At 38.4% G+C, this 26210-nt stretch overlaps 2 protein-coding genes across 3 annotated transcripts in view; both read left to right on the top strand.

Moving 5' to 3' along the window:
• LOC133548890 (splicing factor YJU2-like) overlaps positions 1-4231 on the top strand; it is an 11828-nt gene extending 7597 nt beyond the window's left edge. Inside the window, exons 6-8 of the mRNA XM_061893841.1 lie at positions 1-78; positions 3786-3930; positions 4029-4231. The exon at positions 1-78 is cut by the window's left edge and continues 70 nt beyond it. Coding sequence (XP_061749825.1) covers positions 1-78; positions 3786-3930; positions 4029-4129 — 324 coding nt within the window. The 3' untranslated portion in view covers positions 4130-4231. The remainder of the gene's footprint in view (positions 79-3785; positions 3931-4028) is intronic.
• A 3680-nt stretch (positions 4232-7911) lies between these two features.
• Positions 7912-24466, top strand: LOC133548889 (SH2 domain-containing adapter protein F-like). Of its 2 annotated transcripts, XM_061893839.1 has the most exons (8): positions 7913-8110; positions 13495-13723; positions 18571-18672; positions 18744-18906; positions 20088-20318; positions 20389-20563; positions 23680-23799; positions 23883-24466. In XM_061893839.1, the coding sequence occupies exons 2-8, from the start codon at positions 13499-13501 to the stop codon at positions 24067-24069; spliced, it is 1203 nt and encodes a 400-aa protein (XP_061749823.1). In that variant the 5' UTR covers positions 7913-8110; positions 13495-13498; the 3' UTR covers positions 24070-24466. The 2 variants fall into 2 exon arrangements, with proteins under 2 accessions (XP_061749824.1, XP_061749823.1); XM_061893840.1 differs by lacking the exon at positions 18571-18672 and having other exon boundaries at positions 7912-8110.
• The last annotated feature ends 1744 nt before the right edge of the window (positions 24467-26210 follow it).

The following is a 26210-nucleotide window of genomic DNA, read 5'->3' as shown; positions in this document are numbered from 1 at the left end:
AGCAACATCCAACCAAAGAAATCCAGCAGCGATAATCCGACTGATATCCTTACAACTGACAAACCCACCGAAACACAAGTTAGTTTTACTTATTGTTTGGACAAGTAGTTGTAGACCACCTATATGTACAGTATGTATGCCTTCTCATAAATTGAAATGACAATATTCATAGCAGCTCCAAGTTTATCCATCCATCCATCCATTTTCTACCGCTTATTCCCTTTCGGGGTCGCGGGGGGCGCTGGCGCCTATCTCAGCTACAATCGGGCGGAAGGCGGGGTACACCCTGGACAAGTCGCCACCTCATCACAGGGCCAACACAGATAGACAGACAACATTCACACTCACATTCACACACTAGGGCCAATTTAGTGTTGCCAATCAACTTATCCCCAGGTGCATGTCTTTGGAGGTGGGAGGAAGCCGGAGTACCCGGAGGGAACCCACGCATTCACGGGGAGAACATGCAAACTCCACACAGAAAGATCCCGAGCCTGGATTTGAACCCAGGACTGCAGGACCTTCGTATTGTGAGGCAGACGCACTAACCCCTCTGCCACCGTGAAGCCCTCCAAGTTTATTATGGCTAAAATATATAATTTATGTCTATGTCACGGGTACAAGCGGCCGAAATGAGTTTCCCCCGCCGTGTGGCGGCGCTCTCCCTTAGAGATAGGGTGAGAAGCTCTGTCATCCGGGAGGAACTCAAAGTAAAGCCGCTGCTCCTCCACATGGAGAGGAGCCAGATGAGGTGGTTCGGGCATCTGGTCAGGATGCCACCCGAACGCCTCCCGAGGGAGGTGTTTAGGGCACGTCCAACCGGTAGGAGGCCACGGGGAAGACCCAGGACACGTTGGGAAGACTATGTCTCCCGGCTGGCCTGGGAACGCCTCGGGATCCCCCGGGAAGAGCTAGACGAAGTGGCTGGGGAGAGGGAAGTCTGGGCTTCCCTGCTTAGGCTGCTGCCCCCGCGACCCGACCTCGGATAAGCGGAAGAGGATGGATGGATGGATGGATGGATGGTCTATGACAGTTCTCATCCATCCGAGTGGTTGTCATCTCAGGGCATTCAATCCATCACAACTGCACTTTGGTTTGTGTTGGAGGACGTTTCGCCTCTCATCCGAGTAGGCTTCTTCATTTCATGATCATAGACTAAGATTGGTCAGATCTAGTCCAGCGGCTGGTGCCAAAACCCCAAATATTTATACTCAAAAAAGCAGGACAGTGTGCCTGGGCAAGGATGGTTTCGCCATGCCGTAGTGAGAAAAACTACTGTTTTAATACAAAAGAAATGTAAGAATTTTGCAAGGTTGCACCTGCTGGCCATAACGCGTAACTGCACTATTTGTTCATATACTGTAGATTAAAATAGTGTTAATGTATGATATCTAGACTTAGACATAGGGCTGCACGATTATGGCCAAAAATACTTCATATTATTTTCGATCAATATTGAAATCACGATTACTGATAATTGTTAAGTAAAACAGAAGATGTTAACGTGAGGCCATCATGTAATTTGTAATGTCTAATAAAAAGATTACAGATAAAAGCTGTCCATATATTTAAAGACAAATATTTGACTTTTTGTTCGTTAATAGAATCAGCGTGTCATCTTTTTGTCATTAGATGATGCCTTTATCTCTATTTTTACATTTTAATAGAGAGAGGTATTTCTTTTGAAGTTATGTCCATGCACATGTAGATGCTGTATTGGAACAGATCCATTAAGAGTTTGAGCAGAAACATGGCGTATATGAATGTACTCTACACAAGTTTTTAAAGTACTAACTTTGTGACATGAAAAAACCCACAAGTAATGTAATAAAACAGGCTTTTCAAAATGAAAGCATACTAAGAAGTTTGGCTAATGAAGATAAAGTATAATAAAGAAGCTTTGTTCTTCTCTAACAACTCCAAGTGGGTCAGTGCAACAACAACAAAACAGGAGTGACACCTTCACAGCCTGCGTTCAATTGGATGAGATGACCAAACATTGAGCTACTATTGATGTTATCTGAACACTGATACAGTTTGCACTTAAATAAAGGAGGAGTAAACATCCTAGTAAAACAACTAAAGAAGTTGTGACAAGGTTCACGTCACATGTTTCCCCACCTCATTAACTCTCAGTCACAGCAGCTGATGGACGCTGTATTGAGAAAATAAAAGCAACATCAAATAGTTTTCTACCCTGTATACTTTTAGTGTGGGACAAGTGCGCCTGTCTCCAATATTGTCCACACCTGTCGCCATCTAAAAACAGCAGTGCGCACAACGAAACTCCACGGAAAGGAAGCGGAAGAAAATGAAGTTAAACCGAGCACTCTGCTCTGTTTACTCTGAGGGAAAATCTCTGTAGCAAATTCCGTGTAGTTTAAAAGTACCAATGATTGTCACACACATACTAGATGTGGCGAAATTATTCCCTGCATTTGACCCATCACCCTTGATCACCCCTTGGGAGGTGAGGGGAGCAGTGGGCAGCAGCGGTGCCGCGTCCGGGAATCATTTATGGTGATTTAACCCCCAATTCCAACCCTTAATGCTGAGTGTCAAGCAGGGAGGTAATGACTCCCATTTTTATAGTCTTTGGTATGACTCGACTGGGATTTGAACTCACGACCTACCGATCTCAAGGCGGACACTCTAACCAGTAGGCCAGTGAGTAGGTATTAGTAGTAGGTATTAGTTGTGTTCCGCCATGTTTTTTCAAGTGGAACAACGCAAGTGTGCATGCGTCAGTGCTGCTTTGACTCTGTTACCAGGAAGTAAGCAATGTTGCCTAAAATGCATTTATAAATAACCGTTTTTCGGTATTTAAAAATGTAAATGGTATTACTTATTGTCTGGAATTTTACCGCAGTTTATCTTTATCCCGTTTACCTTTGCGTCCCTAAAATAGCATGTACCCTTAATGGGCGTGTTGCGTGCGATTTAGTAAGACTGCGAGTGCAATTGAAAAGTGTTGCAGACCGCCGTATTTCAATGAGGTTTTAGCTTGTACAATACGGGGCATCACCACGGAGACACTCATTTACTGCACATCCTCTTTTCATGTTGCATTTTGCTGTGTTTTCACACAAGCAATAGACATGTACTGTATGTACAGTCCTACATTGCATGTGCCAAGATAGGCTCTTTGGTGAGAGGCTGCACGTTACTCTGCTCAACTTTCTAAAGATTGTTTTTATTTTATAGAATATATATTTTATTTTTTTAAAACAAACATCAGTAATAAAAGTTAAAGGAAAACAAAACCTTTTAATTGAATTTGTTTTATTCAGCCCCGTAAGTCCTCCGGCAGCTATAACATTTTAAAATGATATTGCTGAATAGACTGTCCAATATTTATTTATTTCTGACTGTCCAAAATGTTGACACACATGTAGGATGCAGGATTGTCATCTGTCAATGGTCTGTCTGCGCAGCGCAAGCACTGATCCCGCAGCCGTGTGTGGGACTGTCACTTTGCTAAATAAAAGGCAAAATAGCGCTTGCAAAACGGTGGCCGTCTTAGCGCTGCAAAGCAGAAAGGACCACTGCTTTTATCTACTAACTTACTCTATACTTCACTATTTTTAATACTATGTGTTTGTACCATATGTGTGTATATTTTGTCCGCTGATGTATTTCTAAAAAAGGAAAAAAAATATCGGTCATTACCGTTCAAGAAGGCTGATACCGATATGTGTCAAATTGCTAAATATCGGCACCGATAATCGGTCGATGTGTGCTTTTCTGGTTGTCATATGTAGCGTAACTTTGCTTGATTTTTGCAGGCCGCCTGTGTGAAGAGGGTGAAGGTGGAGAGCTGGGAGAGGAGTGTGGGCACACTGGTGGGTAAGGGGTCACTGGGATCCCTTGTAGTGCGCAAGAAACCTGCAGTCAACAACACGGCGAGTCCAGCGCAGACATCTGGTGCAGGTATCTCACTAGCAGCTAACAGAAAATAAACTTAAAGGACAGTATATGACATATCACCTTTCTCCATCTCACTGCTCTCACTGTGCTTTTCCATGCAGCTTCAAAGACTTCCAGTGTCAGCACGGCCACACAAAATGGATCGTCGTCTCTCAGCTTGCTGGGCGCTTATTCTGATAGCGAGAGCAACGACAGCGAATAAAGACGGAACAGGCATGAAATGGGAGTGCCGCTGTGTACAAATCAAGTAACACTGTCATTTTGTAAATATATTTTAGTCTATAATAAAATTGACTAAGCTGTGGGGTTCTGGAAATGATTTGTACCTGCAGGATATTCACTTTAAAACTGTTAATTAGAAGTGAATAGGATTCATCAATTATAGATAAAATATTTTCATAGCTAGACCATAGAAAAACCTGTGTATAACTTTCTAAACTCACCCGTTGGACACATTTTCACTCTCAATCTAACAGCAATGCTGAGCCAATCAATAGCTGGGATACTAAACAGTGCGCTCTGATTAATACTAAAGCAGCGTATGATATTTTTAGTCGAATTAGCCATTTGTATGCTGAAATGTTTTTAATGTAGGGCCAAAATGATTGAAAAAGAATATCTGCGATGTGGTGAACCACAATATGGCGAGGGACGACTTGTGCGTGGATGTAAGGATGTCATAAAATCCGTCATATTTGATTATTATTGTGTAAATGCTCCAAAGTATTTCACTTTTTTCTACACCAAAATGTATCTATTTATTCTTCATCTCCAGATGTTGGCGGGCTTTACCCTCCACATTTTTCATCCGATTCAAACCGTTTTTTTCAAACAGCCTGTCCGGGAATTGCAGGCTTTCCCTTGACAAATTTAAAAAAATTCCAGATTTCCCAGAATTCCAGGTTTCCGGGGACATTTTTCCCATTCAAAATGAATTGACCATTTTTCAAACTTCCACCATTTCCACATTTTTCAACCGATTCAAAGCATTCCACCTTCAACATATTCCACATATCCTGCACATTCAAACTATCATTTTCCCAATTTAAAAAAAAGTTCCAGGAATTCCTAGAATTCCCAATTTTCAAAATCCTATTTTCACCCTTTTTTCTGTCGACGACTCCTCCCACGTTTTTCAACCCACTTCAACCGTTCCACAGTCAAAACAGTCCTCTTAATCAGGACAAAAAACTTGGTCGTTTTTTGAACTGGAAAAATTCCAGGAATTCCGTAATACCACTTCTCAATTAAAAATGTTACTTCTTCAAAATTTCTCGAACATTTTGAAAAATTCCAACACATACCATTTCAACTCCTTCAGACCATTCAAGTAATTTATCATTTTCAAAAAAATTCCCTCTTTTCCCGAAATTCCCAAATGTTTATGAAATTTACATTGAAAAGAGTGGGAGATTTTTCAAAATTCCACACCTCCCAAATTTTTCTTCTAATTTAAACCGTTTCAACTTCAAAATATTCAGCCTGTTCAGGAATTGTGTGCTCTCCTTCAACAATTTAAAAAAAATCCCAGAATTCCCAGGTTTTAGGGACATTTTTCCCATTCGAAAAGAATTATCCATTGTTCAAACTTCCACCATTTCCACATTTTTAAAACCTTTTCAGAGCATTCCACCTTCAACATATCCCACATATCCTGCACATTCAAACTGTCATTTTTAAAATTTCAAAAAAATTCCAGGAATTCCCAGTTTTCAAAACCCTATTTTCACCCTTTTTTCTGTCGACAACTACTCCCACATTTTCCCACCTACTTCAACCGTTCCACCGTCAAAACATTCCTCCTAATCAGGACAAAAAACAAAGTTGTTTCTTTAAAATGGAAAAATTTCCGGTTTTCCCGAAATTCCGTAGTACCATTTCTCATTTAAAACTGTTACTACTTCAACATTTCTCGACCGTTTTGAAAAATTCCAACACCAACCATTTCAACTCATTCAGAACATTCAAGTTTATACCTATTAAAAAAAAACAACAACCCTCTTTTCCCATAACTCTTAAATGTCTTTGAAATTTCAGTTGAAAAGAATGGGAGATTTTTCAAAATTCCACAACTCCAAAATTTTTCATCTAATATGTTTCAACTTTAAAATATTCATCCTGTTCAGGAATTGTGTGCTCTCCTTCAACAATTGAAAAAAAAAAACACATTTCCGGATTTCCTAGAATTCCCAGTCTTTAGGGACGTTTGGGGCGGCATGGCATAGTGGGTAGAGCGGCCGGCCAGAAACCTGAGGGTTGCAGGTTTGCTTCCCACCTATTGACATCCAAAAAATGGCTGCCGTTGTGTCCTTGGGCAGGACACTTTACCCTTTGCCCCCGGTGCCGCTCACAATGGTGAATGAATTCTGGATGAATGATAGGTGGTGGTCGGAGGGGCCGTAGGCGCAAACTGGCAGCCACGCTTCTCTCAGTCTACCCCAGGGCAGCTGTGGCTACTGATGTAGCTTACCACCACCAGGTGTGAATGTATGATGAGTTCCCACTTCTCTGTGAGCGCTTTGAGTGTCTAGAAAAGCGTGATATAAATCGAAGTTATTTATCCCATTCCAAATGAATTATCAATTTTTCATCCTATTCAAACACATTCCACTCATCCGGCACATTCAAACCAACACTTTCCCAAGTTCCAAAGCAAATTCCGGTTTTCCTGGAAATTTTAACTGTTCATCATTCAAACTACTCTTACATTCATACTACATTCTATTTTGTTTTCTTGTATAAAACCTTTCATTGTTATATCCCCCTTTTTTATCACACATTTTTGTTTGGAAAACATTGCATATTCTTATGACCAAAAGGTGCTTGCTTTTTTTATTTTATCAAAAAAATAATATCGTTGTTTAGGTCTACAGCTGTTGGAAACAATATGCTTTTATTTTGTGAAGTACTTTTTTACGAGAGGGACGTTACAAGACCTTCTAATAACAACAAATGACGTTTCAGGACCTTCTAATAACAACAACATATGTTTCAGCCCTGCGTTGAGGTGGCGACTTGTCCAGGGTGTACCCCGCCTTCCGCCCGATTGTAGCTGAGATAGGCGCCAGCGCCCCCCGCGACCCCAAAAGGGAATAAGCGGTAGAAAATGGATGGATGGATGGATGTTTCAGCACCTTCTAATAACAACAAATGACGTTTCAGGACCTAATAACAACAAATGATATTTCAGGACCTTCTAATAAATGACGTTTCAGGACCTTCTAATAACAACAAATGATGTTTCAGGACCTTCTAAAAACAACAAATGACGTTTCAGGACCTTCTAATAACAACAAATGATGTTTCAGGACCTTCTAAAAACAACAAATGATGTTTCAGGACCTTCTAATAACAACAAATGATGTTTCAGGACCTTCTAAAAACAACAAATGATGTTTCAGGACCTTCTAAAAACAACAAATGATGTTTCAGGACCTTGTAAAAACAGCAAATGACGTTTCAGGACCTTCTAAAACCAACAAATGACGTTTCAGGACCTTCTAATAACAACAAATGACGTTTCAGGACCTAATAACAACAAATGACGTTTCAGGACCTTCTAAGAACAACAAATGACGTTTCAGGACCTTCTAAGAACAACAAATGACTTTTCAGGACCTTCTAAGAACAACAAATGATGTTTGGTATTAAAAGAATCAAACTGCCCCAAATAACCACAATAAAAGATATCAGTTGATTATCATGTTTATGAGATTCTTTGGTCAAGTATTGTTTTAACACGGTGTGTAAACAATAGAGGTAGTTTTTTTAATTTGACCCATGCAGAAAAGAAACATGCTTTTTAATTTGACCCATGCAGAAAAGAAACATGCTTTTTAATTTGGCCCATGCAGAAAAGAAACACGCTTTTTAATTTGGCCCATGCAGAAAAGAAACATGCTGTTCGAGCCTGTGAGCCGCTGCTAGGCTAACGCGGCTAGGCTAACGCGGCTAGGCTAACAAGGATAGGCTAACGCGGCTAGGCTAACGCGGCTAGGCTAACAAGGATAGGCTAACGCGGCAAGCAGCCAGAGCTACCGAGCTGCCGGCTAGTGCCTTACACGATGGTTGCATTTCTGACTTAAAAGTGCCACTAAAGAAGCACTAGATGATACAAACAAGTGGATTCAAGATAAGCGCAGAGCCATCAATGTGAAGAAAGAAGGTAACGAGGGTAAAGAAGGTAAGTAAGTCATCAAAGTAAAACCCAACACTATGTAGCTAGCAAGCTAGCTTAGCTTTAGCAGATAGACATTTCTCTTCATCAACTTGTGCTTTTGTCAACTATATACTACTTTTAAACTGTAGGAGGGAAACATTTATATACTACCGTACATTTAAGCTGTAGGGGGGAAACATATATATACTTCCCTACTTTTAAACTATAGGAGGGAAACATCCACGCAAAGTCATTTGAAATACAAAAAAACAAAGCAAAGCCATTTTTCAGCTTACAAAGCCATGCTGAAATGTGAGCTAGCAGGCGAACAATAATTACTAACTTTTGGTTGAATTTATGACTGCAAACACAAAATTCCCCTTTGTATTCCTTCTTTTTTTCTTTGGTTTATTTGGAACATAAACACGCTTCCAGCCTGGTACATCACACTATTTCATATCATTTCACTTTACTTCATGTCCGAAAAGGAGTAGGAAGAAGCAAAGCTAATTTAATCTTACCCCTTTTCCCACTTACAAATGTATACGTTCATTTACCGACTTCTTTTTGTAGATTGATTGAAACTTTTATTAGTAGATTGCAAAGTACGGTACATATTCCCTACAATTGACCACTAAATGGTAACACCCCAATAAGTTTTTCAACTTGTTTAAGTTGGGGTCCACCTTCATCAATTAATGGTACAAATATATACTATCAGCATAATAAAGTCATCACACAAGTTCATCATCAGAGTTTATACGTTGAATTATTTACATTATTTACAATCCCAATGTAAGCATTGTCATTGTATTTGTATTGTAATTACAAGCACAATGACATCCGTGAATGATTAATACAACAGTTTTGTAATATATCATTGAGTCAGTCATTAACATACTGAGATGAAGAATATCTTATTGTCAGTAAGGTTGAAAGTATTTTCTCACCATTTTTCTTTTTTGTACTTTGTAAGTGTTGTAAGCACAATACCAATGGGCGCAAATGCGGTTGCGCATTTTGCAAATTTGTAGTAAAACAAAGGCAAAAATTCACGAATTACACTCACGTAAAATGTCGACAACTTACCGGACTTGAAGATAAAGTATGCATTTTACTTTTGTGTGGCAAATATTCCTTGCTTTAGCTCCAATTTGGCAGCAACTCCACAATTAGTCTGGAGTTGCTGCCAAATTGGAGCTAAAGCAAGGAATATTCTGACGTTTTCCCACACAAAAGTAAAATGTATACTTTATCTTCAAGTCCAGTAAGTTGTCGACATTTTAGGTGAGTGTTATTTGTGAATTTTTGCCTTCGTTTTACTACAAATTTGCAAAATGCGCAAACGCATTTTGCAAATTGCGCCCATTGGTATTGTGCTCACAACATAAGGACTATTCATTTGAACAACCTCTTAAAGAGCAGGCAGGTGATTTTTCCGTATAAAGTCGGAATTCCGTCTTTTTTAATGTCGGGAGGGGCGGGGGGTAAAATGTAAATGATGTCGGTTCTCGAGAGAAAGGACGCTTTCACTCAAATAAAAATAATTATTTGAGTGTTTGTATATGCAAATCTTTCGTTTTTATTTGTTAAAGTTTTTGTTCTTACTTTTTACAACGAAAGACACGTTTGCTGGGAGCGTCCTGTCCGGTTTGTGTGACGTCATGTTAATCAACTTCCAGTTGACGTTGCTTCAGTATCGATCGATCGATCACTCTGTCTTGACCTCACAGGCCTAAAAGAATTGAAGTGAAGTAATGTGGTAATACTGTAAATAAACTGTAGATGATAACACTGATCAATGTGACACCTGTGGATGTGAAATGAACACAAGATGTAAATATTAGTGACTAAATACTGTTGGGACTGAACCATATACAGTGATTCATTAGGATAATTGGGGTATGTATTAATGTATTAATGATGTTTTCATGTCTTTAAATACTAAAATATTTTCTTCACATGGTGCAGCCTTTGTTAATTTTAGCATGTTAAAATTGGTGAAAAACCAGGAGATTCGGGGGGCGTTGCCCCACCTTGTTCCCCCACCAGGGCACCGCCCTGGACCTGGTTGGGGGCCTTCGTCCTCCAGACTTCCGGAAATGTTTTCAGTCTTTTTCATTGTGGTCAAATCACATGTCTGAAGGAGGATCATATCAGTACACTGTCTAACTTCTTTAATGAATCCATTCCATCATTTAACTGCACATACGGATATGCTTAAGGTTCTAAGTGTTGCACGTGCATACAAATGTTTTAAATTAGATTTTCCTCTAGGGTTATATTTCGCCTCTTTATTACAGAAGAATTGTTGTACATTCTTTGGTAGCTTGTTATACTTTGCTTTGTACATCATTTGAGCTGTTTGCAATTTTACCAAATCACCGAATTTCATTATTTTTGTCTCATTCTGAGAGCATTCTGACGTGTTTGTTGTGCTTGACGTTGTTCATTGTGCTAATGCATTCAAACGGAATAAGACACGTTTTGAGTTATACTGCACAATGCATCTTTATCTGAGCTGCACGATTGGGATTTTTAGCTGTCACAACATTGCACAATCAAATGTAGGTAGGTCTTTATTGTCATTGCACAAGTACAGCAAAACTTTGTTTTCAGCACAAACCCATTCAAGATTAGACAAACAGTGTACGGGGCTACAGAACAGTAACGCTGATGGGTCGCCACAGGGCGCCTCGTAAAAGATAGGAAAAAGGTCAACGCTGCTGAAGGATGAGTAAAAAAAAATACAATCTAGAATGGGCCCAGTCTGGAGTGGGAAAAAAAACCCTCATAGCAAAGCACATATACATATTATAACGTACATTTCGAGATATGTAGCAACAGAGGGGAGGGAGTAGGGATGATGTTTGATAAGAAATTATCGATTTCGATGCCATTATCGAATCCTCTTATCGAACTGATTCCTTATCAATTCTCTTATCGAATCCAAATAGGTTGTTGTATATGGAAAAAAACACACAATACTTTGTTTAATCAAAGCTCACTTTTATTTTATAAGAAAAAATAAAACTAAATAAATATTGACTGATATTAACCCCCCCTTTAAAAAAAAAAAAAAGTTATAAAATCAATAAATAACTGTTGTTACCCAAAGTATATTATGTGGGATTTTTCAGAAAAACAAATATATACAGTAACACAAAAACATATATACAGTAACACATTGATCACTGACTGTGATCTATCATATCCTGACAGTGCCCCTTTAAGTGGAACACCTAAGAAAAAATCCTGCATTCATTTGTATTGTACAGCACTTTATATTTTAAACAAATCTCACAGTAATGGTGTTGTTTAATTTTTGCTCCATTACATGTCAGAAAAATACAATTATTCGTATCGTCTGTGTTCACCAAGTTGAAGGGGAGGAGATGTTTCACCGTCATTCTCGTTAGCTTGCGAGTAATGTTGTTACTCTCCTCCTCACTCATCTTTCTGCGCTCTGCGTCATACCTGGCCTTGTTCGATGGGTTAACAATCACTGCCCTGGCCACTCTGGCTGTCATCATCTGAAAAAGGATAAGGTTGACATTAACTTCATTCACATCTTGCAAGCACTAGTTTATTAGACAGACCTGCAAGATACCGGGCGGCAAGATACCGTTAAAGACACATACAAAAAGGCTAACGTTAACGTTAGCCACTCACTATGCTTAGGTAACGTTAGTCTAGCTAACATTACTGCAGTCCTGGTTGACATAAGAGGTAACGTTATTTTAGCCTAAAGGCTACAAGTGAGCAGATACGGAATAGAATAGAATAGAACAGAAAGTACTTAAGTGATACCTGGGAAATGAACCGTAACGTTAGTTACTCACCGGCACTATCACTGGAACTGCAGGTTGAAGCAGAGGAAGGAGGGCGTGCTTCGTCATCTCTGTCGCTGCTTTTCTAACCTTCAGGTTATGTACGGCCTGAACATGTTTCAACATGCTTGTTGTACTGCTCCCCTTACATGAGAGTGAAGCCAGGCAATAATTGCAGATAGCCGTTTCCTCCCCGTATTTTTTAGTCAAATGAAGCCATGCCTTGCAGCGTTTTTTTCCGGTCCATTGTTTTTGCTGTTTCTGTATCTGCCGCCAAATGACCGAGCTACGTCATTTCATGTGATGTCCCACAGGACATTTCCTGTGACACGGGATTCGGTCCCAGGGATTCGAATAAAGAACCAAATATTTTTCTTTACTATACTGGCTTCGATAACGGGAACCGTTTCCCAAATAGGGATTTGAATCCATGGAATCGGTTCTTTTCTTATCGAACAATCGGGATGACCGGTTTCGAACATCATCCCAAGGAAGGAGGGGGGGGGCTATGGGGAAGGCTGCAGCTCTTCAGGCGCTGTCCATCCGTCCATCACCCCTATGGGATTTGCGTCAAGGGCGTTGGATTGGGGGATGGGTATGTGTGTGTGGCCTATATTTTATGTTTGCATGTGTGTGTGTAAGCCTGCAGTGGGTCTCTGTTCCGCGGCCTTGATGTTGTGCCACCGATAGTCAGTCCAAAGTCAACAACAACAGGTGTGTGTCCATGAGAGACAAGAAGGTAGTTTGTTGTGTCTTCGCTGCACTGTTCTTCGGGACAGCCTCCAAGCCAGGGAAACAATCCAAGTTAGGATGTTTTGTATGCCAGTGAAAATAACATTTGCTTTTCACTCTAAATTGTCTATGACTGATCCTCTAAATCATGTGGGGCAGACAGGCCGATGTGATCAAAAATCACAAGTGTCCACAGTTCTTCCCGCATCCTCCAATCATTTGTGGCAGCTTTGGGGTAGTTTGAAGACTGCCAGCAGCTTCCTGTTTGTAGACAAACCAGAGCAAGGCTTACTCCAATCAGCAGATGTCCCGCTGCCTGTACCTCTTCCACCGAAGGGTCGCCAGGCACACGACACTCCTACTTCTTCCAAGAGTCCGTGGCGTATCCAGCAACAACCGCTCCGTCACAACAAGCAGGTTCCCCCAAACCCAAGATCTTGTCAATTTGGTTGAGGCCAGTTAAATAGTTCCAATGTTTAGATTTGGAGAGCAGTGCGAGAAAAAAAACAAGACAAAGAAGCAAGCAGGAGATTCTGGGAAGGGGAGCGTCCGCCCTCCATGAGTGCCAGTGAGAAAGCGGGAAATGTGACTGGTTTTTCCAGTGTTGCTTTATTACATTTTAAACTTTTTGTTGTTTTACATGCTGCACGGCGACCTTGAGTGCTTCGAAAGGCGCCTTATAAAATATTTTTGATTTTTGCTTATTTATTATTAATATTATTTATTCCTACAAATGTATCTTATTTTGTGCCTCAATGAGGATGAAACACGCATTAAACTATGGAGTTGAATGACACACAGCAGCAGCCATGTTGGTAGAAATCACATTGTTGTCTTTGCTCCCAGATCCATGGCAAAGTGGTTGAAGGACTACCTGAACTTTGGCAACCGGCGTGATCCCCCGCAGCCTCCGAGGCCCGACTACAGCGAGAGCGAAATCCTGCGCGCCTACCGAGCCCAGAAGGACCTGGACTTTGAAGACCCGTACAAGTGCTCGGATAAGGAGCCGCAGAATGTTGCTTACGACGCTACCAAAGTGAGCCTGCCCGTGTTCCCTATCTTGAACGGTGCAGAGGTATGTCATTCATTTGTTATAGAGTGTGTATAAGACATTGTTATTCCTGACATTTCCACACATAATTCTGGCTTTGTCTTCAATAGACGCCATAGATCTTCCACAAATAAAGGTCTCGCCTCAAATAAACACCTGGAAAAATACAAATATCACTTTAGCAGTCTGTAATTCCAGACTTGTGATACTATTGTAGATGTAGTCGTGTAAATACCAAATTAACACCTCATTCAATCTTCATTTGTGTATTCATTTCCGACAATACCATTTATTTGACAAATTTTGTCATACTGTGAGACTTTATATAATAATATAAGTATTTTCAAAACCATAAAAAATCTAATCAAACAAAATAAAAAAATGTGCACAAAAATAAATGTCACATGTCATTTTTTAAATCACATGTGGAAGTAGCAATATTTCATAATACTCAAAAATTGTTACCAATTTTAGACCAATATTTTTAAATTCCCAAGATTTGATAATATATAATTGTTTTCACATTCTTATTTACTCTTTTAGATTGTCTATTCACGTATTTTTATTTATTCTTTAGTTTCATTTGATACATTCAGATGTATTGATCATCACACATTACTAAAATAATGACCGTGATATAATGTTGAATTTTACATGTTTTATCATTTGTTTTGTTGTTTACAGCATTGGTTCTCAACCTTTTTTCAGTGATGTACCCCCTGTGAACATTTTTTTAATTCAAGTACCCCCTAATCAGAGCAAAGCATTTTTGGTTGAAAAAAAGAGATAAAAAAGTAAAATACAGCACTATGTCATTAGTTTCTGATTTATGAAATTGTATAACAGTGCAAAATATTGCTCATTTGTAGTGGTCTTTCTTGAACTATTTGAAAAAAAAGATATAAATATAACTAAAAACTTGTTGAAAAATAAACAAGTGCTTCAATTCTAAAGAAAGATTTCTCCACATAGAAGTAATCATCAACTTAAAGTGCCATCTTTGGGGATTGTAATAGAGATCCATGACGCGTTGTCACCCCAGGGATGCACGAGGACCAAAGACAGGCAGGGCTTGCAGGTAAGACTTGATTTCATTCAAACATAAAAGAACACTGATACAAAAACGACAAAGAAAAGGCGTGCCGAACGCACTGTAAGCTAAGCTAAAACTTAGCAACGAGAATAGAGTCCAAAAATAGACGTGCAGAGCGCAATCGAGGCTAAGGCGAAACTTCGCAATAGTAGAATACAAAGAAATACCAACGTGTATGTTGAATGGACCAAACAAACCATCCAGAATGATCAACACGAAAAGGCAGGCTTATATAGGAAAGGTGATGACCAGTAACAGGTGTGCGGGACCCGAGAGTAGCAGGTGTAACTAATGAGGAACCATGGAGACAAAGCAAACAGGAAATCAGGAACTAAGCAAGTGGAACGACGGAGAGTGATACAAAAAGGAACAATTAACTACAACGTGTAGAGATCCGAGTAGCGGCTCGCAACAATCCATCTGGATTCATCAACTTCATTCTAAACATTTCTTCACAAAAATAGAAACCTTTAACATCAATATTAATGGAAAATGTCCACAAAAAATCTAGCTGTCAACACTGAATATTGCATTATTGCATTTATTTTCACAGTTTATGAACTTACATTCATATTTTGTTGAAGTATTATTCAATAAATATACAGTATGTATAAAGGATTTTTGAATTGTTATATTTTAAATATTTTCAAAAAATCTCACGTACCCTTTGGCATACCTTCAAGTACCCCCAGGGGTACGCGTACCCCCATTTGAGAACCACTGGTTTACAGTACATATTTTCTCCCTTTTGATAAATGCAGAGATGTGAATCATAAAAAATTCATGATATGATTCGATAAAGGTTCAAACCGAGTCTCGCAATATATTATTTAATTTGAAAATTATAATAACTAGTAATATTTAGTATTTTCAAAACAGATTACTGGTTAAAAAAGCTAATTTTGGTTGCAGATGTATGAAGTATTAAAATACCAGAGGAGTGGAAAAACAAGTTGATTTTATAGGCTTAATTGTGTTTCATTGTATCCGTTAAACCATATCTAATTGTGTTTACAATCCACAAAGTATGTGAAAATACTGACCACAGTATCAGATCAGTCATACTGAAAATACGCAAAAATTAGAGTGAGAAGTGCTATTTATCATTTTCAATCCCTATTTAAGACATGAACACACATTTTTTAAATTTTTTTCATGCATTCTAAGTCATAAATCAATGAATACATAAATAGTCCGTCAATCAAAACCTCTAAATAACCATCCAATAGCCGACAACAATAGTCCATGTACATATCGTGACTTGAATATAGGCTTGTACGGTATACTATACTGCTACTAGTATAGTACCACAATACTAATGAATCAAATTTGGTACTATACCGCTTCTAAAAAGTTCCAGTAACCCGCCAAAACCTCCTTTTTTTAAACCGGCATGACGGCGCGTCGTAACGTCATGACATTGCTTGTTTTACGAGCAGAGGAGCATCTTCGGCAGCGCACAATCACAGAGTACTTACAAGCAGACACAGTGTGTAGACGGAAAAGGGAGAATGGACACATTTTGGCTTAAAAAGTAAATATAAAGGTGAAGCTATAACACTGAAACACCTTCAGGAAGAAGTGCTTTAAGACATGGCTAGCTAGCGGCTAACATCCATCTGCGGTGTTGCAGCTACTTCTAAATCACTAACCCTCGCCTCCATGGTGACAAATAAAGTACGTTTCTTACAAGTATCATTATCGCTGCAGGACGAGTAATAGCTAAATATGCTTCACTACACACCGTAGCTCCCTGGTGTCACAATGTAAACAAACACCATGGGTGGATCTACACCTGACATCCACTGTAATGATACCAAGTACAGGAGTGTATCTGGTCGATACTACTATGATTACATTGATATTTTTTAGTATCACAACATTTTTTTTCCTTTTATTAAAAATGTATATTATGTTTCTAAACCCAGGAAATATTTCACTGGACACCAGGACTTAAGTTATGACCATTGTATGATCCTGTAACTACTTTGTATTGGATCAATTCCCAAATTTGAGGTATCATTCAAAACTAATCAAAGAAGAGAAGAATAAGTGATTATTACATTTTAACAGAAGTGCAGATGGAACATGTTAAAAGAGAAAGTAAGCAGATATTAACAATAAATGAAAAAGTAGATTAATAATACATTTTCTACCACTTGTTCTTAATAATGTTGACAAAATAATAGAATGCAAAATGACACAATATGTTACTGCATACGTCAGCAGACGAATTAGGAGTCTTTGTTTGTTTACTTACTACTAAAACACAAGTTGTATAGCATGTTCAATATTTTATTTAAGTTGCGATAAGAAACTTGTGTTTCATGTACCCTAAGATTTTTTTGTTCAGCAAAAGCCAATAATGCCATTTTTTGTGGTGCCCTTTATTTAGTAAAAAATCGCAAAGTATCGAAATACATTTAGTTACCGGTAGCAAATATTCAAGTGGGGTTGTCCGGACAACCTTATTTGAATATTAACCAAATATTACCAATGTTGTTGTTACAAGCGCTAATGGGGACAAATTATTTTTTTAGCGGTGCTTTTATAACATGCAGCTAAGGCCATGTCCACAGGAACATACTCTACTTTTTAAAAAAGTGTACAGCCTTTTATATATTTTTTGTATTGTGTGTATTTTCTAGGTTGATTGGCAACACTAAATTGGCCCTAGTGTGTGAATGTGAGTGTGAATGTTGTCTGTCTATCTGTGTTGGCCCTGTGATGAGGGGGCGACTTGTCCAGGGTGTACCCTGCCTTCCGCCCGATTGTAGCTGAGATAGGCGCCAGCGCCCCCCGCGACCCCGAAAGGGAATAAGCGGCAGAAAATGGATGGATGGATGGATGGAAATTCACATCAATTGATCCGTCACAAATCACCAAATAAATTAATTATATTTTATTTAGCAAATTTCTTTGTATATATTTTGTGATCTATTGCTATTTATTTGTAAATGTTCTGTTTTTGCATTGCCCATTTTTATGGTACTTACGGTTCAGCCACTCTTTTTGTGTATTTACGGTACCTCCCAGCATGCATTGCTCTATGCGCGGGCTCGGTTGTTCGTCGGTAAATGTGAACGCGGTGGCTTGTTTGTTATTGTGTTCCTTGAATTTACACTGAGTAAAAATATACTTCTACAAAGAAGAAGGTTGTCGTCATTGAGTTAACATATTTACAGTACATATTGTGATATACGGTTCATTGAATTCTGTTATTTTACCTTTCGTACTTTTTTCCAACCATTTATGCTTTTTGTGGGTTAGGGTTAGTCCATAAATTGTGATAAAATGTCCGTTAATTAAATGGCAACATTCAATACATCATTTGACAATTTTGCCCATTATTTTAAATCAAAACATTACAATTTTGTAACTTAAAAGTACTAATGAGCACTTAAAGTACAAAGTGCTATTGTAAGCTTTTTTTTTTTTTTTAAACTTTGATTTTGATTGCACATGGAGCCCTATTTAATGGTTTAATGTAGTTTAGTTCATATTGTAATTAGTTTAAATACCACATAGATTGTATTGGGGGCATTCATTATTCTTTGTATCGCAAATGTTTTCTTTATGTTTTGTAAAAATATATCAAATACAAATTACTATTAAATATTGTGATAAAATGCATTTGTTAAATTTACTAATGAAGAGTTCCTCTCTTGTAAACCGGTACTCTCTGTAGTTGACTATGTGAACACCGTAAATGAAGTGAACACATTAAATAGCATCTTTATGGTATTCATAGATATTGAAGGCAATTGTTAATTTGCAGGTGAGAGTGCTGTCCCCCAAACACAGATTGATCAAAGTGGACTCTCAGGAGTTTGGCCACTCTAAGGATCCTCTGAGTCCTGTCACTGTTCAAGTGGAGCCTGTAAGATTTTGGAAAAATCCATTTAATGGGGCAAAATCATTATCAAAGTTTGTCCCTCCTTACTCCCTAAGGTGCTGCCTTCCGCCCCAGTAGCGCCAGACGCAGACACGGACTACTCCGACCCGTTCGACGCCTGCCCAGATTCAAGGACTCGGCCCAGCTGGGAGCCCAAATCCTCCCCATCGGACTGTTGCAGCTACATGGAGCCGTTTGAGGCTCAGCTGATTATTTCAGGTTCATTCTTGGGTTTTTTATCTCTAACGAGGCAGCAGCTCTGCTCCATGTTTACGACTAATTTTGTTGAACGAGGTCGCGCCTCGTGTATTTTACAGCTCCTGTATTTTATTGTGTAATGTAGTTTTTACATTTTGCAGGTATCATTATCTATGTGTAAAAAATCATTGAATATTGGGAAATATTTAAAAAATGAAATGATACCAAATAGGGGTGAACGGATATTGAGATAGGTCCAATATTGGCAAAATACACATTACATCAGCCAGTTAGCATCTAAATGTACTCCAATAAACACACAAGGTAGGTCTTTTCTTCTATTGTAGTCAAGTCATTAACAGAAAGTTAACATAGTAGGCGATACGCCACTAAGATACAGCAGCTACACAACAGCTAAGCACACAATAGCGAAGAAGCTAGAAATACGTAATACGTGTCCTTCATTGAACAATATTGCAGTCTAAAAGAGTACAATCATAGTTGCCTATTACTTCCACATACAAGTCTAAGTCTAGGCAGTAACAAACATGTCTGCATCATTTAACCGACTGTTGAATGATGCTACATACATGTATACGTAGATCCACGCTGATGTCTGTGTTACCTATCTATTTTCATATAAAGGCTAATTTTTAGGGTGTGTCGACTTATGTTTTGCAAAGTAGTAGTCGTAGTAGCAACGTCTTTGTTTATTTACGGAATCCGGTCAACTTCCTTTGTTTTCACTTCATGCAAATGACGTGGAGGTCACACTGGGGCCACATTGGGGTCTGCAAGTTTGTAATGGTGTCTGATAAAGATCACATTTTACTTGTACTCGAAAAAATCAGATTTCCAAAAGTCCCATTTGGTCCACTCTGGACGCGAGTGTAAACATAGTCACAGTCACACAATCTATGTTGGAATACTATGTTCTGTGTAATCACTTATTAACACATCGTATTGGTTCAAAGTAACATTTGAAAGGCCATGCAAAGCTCCATAAAGTCGCTGAACTCATGATGCATACACTGCCCTCTTGTGGAGTTCATTAAAAAAACATAAAAACATCAAGGAGTTGCCTACAGCCACGGCTGTTGATGCCCTGGAGAATATTTTTTTCGTTGGCCACACCTGGGCAGTTTACCCGAAAAGAGGCGTTAGTTGCTGCATGAGAAACATGGGTCAATCTTCCTGTGCAGAAATGCAGCATAACAAGTGCACCAGTGGGAGCGCCAGCCAGCTGTACGACAACCCGTACGAGGAGAGGACCCGCCAGCAGGCCAAAGTTGCCTTGACGGTGCCGCAACAACTTGACGCCGGACTTTCCCCCATCAGGGAGAGCAGGCTGCCCCAGAACGACGAGCGGCCGGCCGACGAATACGACCAGCCGTGGGAGTGGAAGAAGGACAACATCTCCAAAGCTCTCGCGGGTACATGTGGTCACTATTTAACCATCAACCTTATAAGACCAGCGCTAACCTGCCTCTTCTCGTTTGACAGTTCAGTTTGAAGGTGCCGAGAGGGAGCGTTCTCGCGTCCATACGGAGCAGAGCAGGCTCGCAAAGACCGGCGGCTCCAGCACGTCAGCGGACTTCAACACACTGCGTCTGGTCTGTGACGCCCTCCCCCTTCTGGGAGAGCGTGTGGACCCCTACATGCCGCTAGAAAGACAAGTGTGAGTAGCAGGAATGTGTGTGCATACCGTTTGGATCGCATTGAAGTTGATGTAAAAAAAAAAAGTCTATGAAATGTCATACATTTAATATAAATACATGTAAAAAAATAATGGTCATTATTTAAATTGTTAGACAATTAAAAAACATTAAGTCCATTATACTAAAGGCAATTAAAATGAATATTACTTCATTAATATTGATTTAGCAGCAGCATCATTTTAAACTTTCCTTTTAATGAGGTCTTTATTTATTTAAAATGGTTAAATTCAAGCCATTAATGCAAAGGTGTCAAACTCAAAGTCCAGGGCCCAGATCTGGCCTGCCAGGTTATCTTATATGGTCCACAAAAGCCCAGAAATGGTGTGCGTCAGTAAAGTAATTTTTATCTTTGCTTACTGAATGTACTCTTTATTTCCATTTTGACAGGAACAAACTAATTTGTTAGTATTTACTAATTAGGGCAGCAGATATGGGCATATAATCATATTATCTTTAGAAAAGGTTTGATCAAGTGAAATTAGTCAAACAGAACATAGTTTGGTATGAAAAAAACTTCCCTATTTATTATTAACCACTGTCATTCTATTGATGTAGAGTGGTAATGGCTTTTGGCCACAATAATTGATGAAGTTAAGCCAGAAAAGACATTTTCACGCTGGAAATAAGAGTAAACTAAAAAGTTACTTAATATATCCACAATTCATTCATCTAATTTTTAACTGTTTGTCTGTGAATGTTGCGGGGGGGGCTGGAGCCTATTCAGGCCTATACAAGTTGCCACCTCAAAGCGTCACACAGAAAAGATATTTGAAGCCAACGAAGTCAAACATCAGTTTAGTGAGGTATTTACATTATTAAATGTTATATTGTTAGTTTAGTTTTACATTTTCCGGACTGACATAAAAAATGACCACTGAAGAGGACACTTTTGTCCCATAATGTAAACGTTGAAAGACACTAAACTGTACATTGTTGTTTTCACTGGATGTTTGTATTGTTACTTTAAGGACATCAACTGTAAGGTATTCTTTTAAATATTGACTTGAAACAATAAGTGTTCCTGCAATTATTTGCACTTGAAAATACTTGTTTGTACTAACAAATATGATTAAAAACATTTCAGTGTTAGGTTTGTGTTTAATTACAGTAAGTTTGTTCATCGTAAACATTCCTGCCACTTCATTTTACACACTATGGCATTTTTACAAAGCTTTTTGGGGAGGGGGGCATACACCACAAAACTATTGTACCCTGACCTTATTACTAGGGCTGTGAATCTTTGGGTGTCCCACGATTCCATTCAATATCAATTCTTGGGTCACGATTCCATTCAAAATCGATTATTTTTTTCAATTCAAAAACAATTTTTTTTTCCCGATTCAAAAGCATTCTCTATCCCAGTGGTTCTCAAAAGGGGTTACACGTACCCCTGGGGGTACTTGAAAGTATGCCAAGGGGTATGTGAGATTTTTTTTTTAAATAGCAACAATTCAAAAATCCTTTATAAATATATTTATTGAATAATACTTCAACAAAATATGAATGTAAGTTGATAAACTGTGAAAAGAAATGCAACAATGCAATATTCAGTGTTGACAGCTAGACTTTTTTGTGGACATGTTCCATAAATATTGATGTTAAAGATTTCTTTTTTTGTGAAGAAATGTTTAGAATGAAGTTGATGAATCCAGATGGATCTCTATTACAATCCCCAAAGAGGGCACTTTAAGTTGATGATTACTTCTATGTGGAGAAATCTGCATTTATCATTGAATCACTTGTTTATTTTTCAACAAGTTTTTAGTTATTTTTATATCTTCTTTTCCAAATAGTTCAAGAAAGATCACTACAAATGAGCAATATTTTGCACTGTTATAAAATGTTAATAAATCAGAAACTGATGTCATAGTGCTGTATTTTACTTCTTTATCTCTTTTTTTCAACCAAAAATGATTTGCTCTGATTAGGGGGTACTTGAATTAAATAAATGTTGGTTGAGAACCACTGCTCTATTCATTCAATACATAGATTTCAGCAGGATCTACCCCAGTCTGCTGACATGCTAGCAGAGTAGTAGATTTTTTTTAAAAAGCTTTTATAATTGAAAAGGACAATGTTTTATCAACTGATTGCAATAATTTAAATTTGTTTTAACTATTAAAGGAACCAAAAATATGACTTATTTTATCTTTGTGAAAACATTGGACACAGTGTGTTGTCCAGCTTATGAGATGCCATACAAGTGTAAGCCACTGTGACACTATTGTTCTTTTTTTTTTTTTAAATGTCTAATGATAATGTCAATGAGGGATTTTTAATCACTGCTATGCTGAAATGATAACTAATATTGATACTGTTTCATTACTTTTGGTTTGTTCTGTGTGGTGTTTGTGTCTCCTCAATTGCTCTGTTTATTGCAGTTCTGAGTGTTGCTGGCTCAGCTTTGCTTTTGGAATTGGATTGCATTGTTATGGTACTGCTGTGTATTGTTTTGTTGGATTGATTAAAAAAAAAAAAAAAAAAAATGTTTAAATGAGAATCGATTCTGAATCGCACAACTTGAGAATCGCGATTCAAATTCAAATCGATTTTTTCCCACACCCCTACTTATTACTGTGATGATATCATACCTATAACTCTAGGGGGGGGTGTTGCCCACATATGCGGTCCTCTCCAAGGTTTCTCATAGTTATCATTGTCACTGCCACTGACGTCCCACTGGGGTGAGTTTTTCCTTGCCCTTATGTGGGTTCTACCGAGGATGTCGTTGTGGTTTGTGCAGCCCTTTGAGACACCAGTGATTTAGGGCTATATAAATAAACATTGATTGATTGATTGACTATTTGGATGAAAACCGATATAATCGGATACTTGCTAATATTGGACTAATATCAATATTGACAAGGGACACTCATAGCCGGTTTGCAAACAAATAGAGTTGTAATACCAGTTTGAAGAAATGGGCCATGAATGAAGCATCAAACAACTGTCCAGCAGCTAAAAATCCTTGTATACGGTCAGTCCTGTTCATGTATTGTGTCTCCATGGAAACACTGCTAAAATGTGCAGACAAATGAGCTTTGGGGGTACTTACTGTACGTTGTGTTTGTAACAGATGGTACCACGGAGCCCTGAGCCGCTCGGAGGCTGAGACCCTGCTGACTTTGTGCAAAGAGAGCTCCTACCTGGTGAGGAACAGCCAGACCTGCCGCAACGAATACTCCCTCTCACTCAGGTATACGCTTCATTTCAATCTCAAAATGTCATTTTTTTCTGCGGCGCCTGGAGTGCTTAAATGACGCTTGCTCGGCTTCCCAGGAGCTGCAAAGGCTTCATGCACATGAAGTTCACTCGTTTGGCCGACGGATGCTTGGTGCTGGGGGAGAACAGCCCGCCTTTCGCCACCATACCGGAGGTTATCCACTACTACACCACACACAAGCTGCCCATCCGGGGGGCCGAGCACATGTCTCTGCTGTACCCCGTCATTGTGCAGACGCTCTGACACTACTGAGGATGACATTACTCCATATTTACTCTCACCTTTCTCCCCCCCAAAAATACACTTCCAGCAGGCAGCTAAATCAACTCCTTTTGGACTTTTGCAGCCAGTACAATGTTTCTCTTGGCTTTACGTACTCAGAGACCCAAAGTACAGTAGATCCGGTTTGAGTGGAGAACTGTGACTCTTCCCTTCCTGTAGGTGTTAGTCACCCATCTAGAGGACTTCTTCAAAGCACACCTGAGAGTTTCCTAGGCCCGTGAATGTTTGAAAGGATGCTCTTTATTTAGTTGAATTTTCAATCTTTGTCATCCTGACCTTTTTGGAAAGGAAAACAAATGATATCGCTTTGTTGTGTTTTATAAGCTTTGAAAATAAAGTTGTGTGATTTTGAAGGAGATCCATTCTGTCATGTGGTCTGGAACTTGTCTTTGGTTCTCTGTGCTGTTATCTCATCCCCCCACAGGTGGACCATGTGATACCTTAGCAACCAGCAGACTGCGGCTGACTGACAGGTAAACACACCTTGACTTATTTGGAAAATGGATTCATCCAGAAGGAATATATTGGTTGCTGTGTACAGTTTTCTGTATCAGACAGGAGGACAACATCTTCATCCTGCTGGAAAAGTCTTCACTTGGTGTACGGGAAAAAATTTTCACCAGGTTGTATTGTGTGACTACTAATTAAATATTTTCAATGTAGAAAGTATTGAAATATTCTCCAGTGTTATACACAGTAATCAGCCACTCACCAACCTGGAAATACTAACAATTATCAACTGCTGTGTAACAAATATATTAGTTTCCTGTTTGGCAATGTTTATGCTTTGCTTTGTTTCAAATATGAATAATGAAGTTCCATTGAAGGACGTCACCTTTACAGTTACACAATTTAACATGTCTGAAAAGGAGTAAGAAGATGTTACCACGTCTTCCTCATGCAATAACTAATGTTACTGTTTAAGGGCTTTCTGTGTTCAACATGGGCCAGTTTACCTTTTGAAAAATAAATCGGGCTAAATGTGTAACGGTAAGTTGATAGTTTGTGTGGATGATAAATTACTGGATAAATTAAATATTTAAAACACTGGAATGAGGGCCTGCTGTTTTTTATTTTATAGTTTTTCATTCTAAAAACCCAATATTTTACATTTGTGTTTTAAACACATTGTTTACATATTTTTTCAACTACATTTCTAATGTAATTGCCTTATAATTGTGAAGGCTTTTCCTTTTAACATTTTTTAAGTACCAATTTATATTTAATTCACTCATTATTTAATAACATAGGTTTTTTTTTACTTTTTAAAGTTTAATGGATTAAAAACCTTTTTGAAATTCTAAAAAATATAAAGAATTAAATATTTATTTGATTTTATCCCATTTGACCTAGCATAGTGTTTGTAACTATTTAACCCTAGGATGCATAAGTGGGTCAAAAATGACCCGGTGAGGTTGTTTTCTTGAAATATCTTTGTAATGAAAATTTTTTAACATTTCATATTCCAGGTATTCCTCAAAAAACATGTTTTTGACATAATTCCATTTACATTTCTAACTTACCTTTTAAAAATGTTAAGAAATTTTAGTTTTTGTACTACTACCCCAAGCTTCCATAAGTGGGTCACAAATGACCCACATGCATTTTCTTTGGAATCCAATGGGAACCTTCAATTCTTATCAGCTGTGGCTGTCTGGATAAATAAATTGTGGACCACACGGACTATATCAGAAGTTTGACCCTTCAGGAAGACTATTTTACACAGGAAGAGCTGATACATGTAAGTATTATTGTCATATAGTATAGTGTGTGTGTGTCTTTCATGACTTATTCACTGCTTTTATTTATCAACGGATTAGCCTAGTTTATAACTAGCTAAAACTAGCTAGCTAACTAAGTCAGCTAACATTACTATTTGTATTGTGTTTGTGCGTGTGAGAGTGTTTGTATTATTCATCAATAAATTAGCCTACTTTACAACTAGCTAACACTAGCTAGCTAACTAAGTTAGCTAACATTACTATTTGTATTGTGTTTGTGCGTGTGAAAGAGTGTTAGTATTATTCATCAATAAATTAGCCTACTTTACAACTAGCTAACACTAGCTAGCTAGCATTACTATATGGTATTTAGTGTGTATG

The sequence above is a fragment of the Nerophis ophidion genome, linkage group LG03 (assembly GCF_033978795.1).
Source record: "Nerophis ophidion isolate RoL-2023_Sa linkage group LG03, RoL_Noph_v1.0, whole genome shotgun sequence".
NCBI classification, from domain to species: Eukaryota; Metazoa; Chordata; class Actinopteri; order Syngnathiformes; family Syngnathidae; genus Nerophis; species Nerophis ophidion.
The sequence above is the reverse complement of the archived record's forward strand: the minus strand, read 5'-3'. Positions and strand labels throughout refer to the sequence as shown.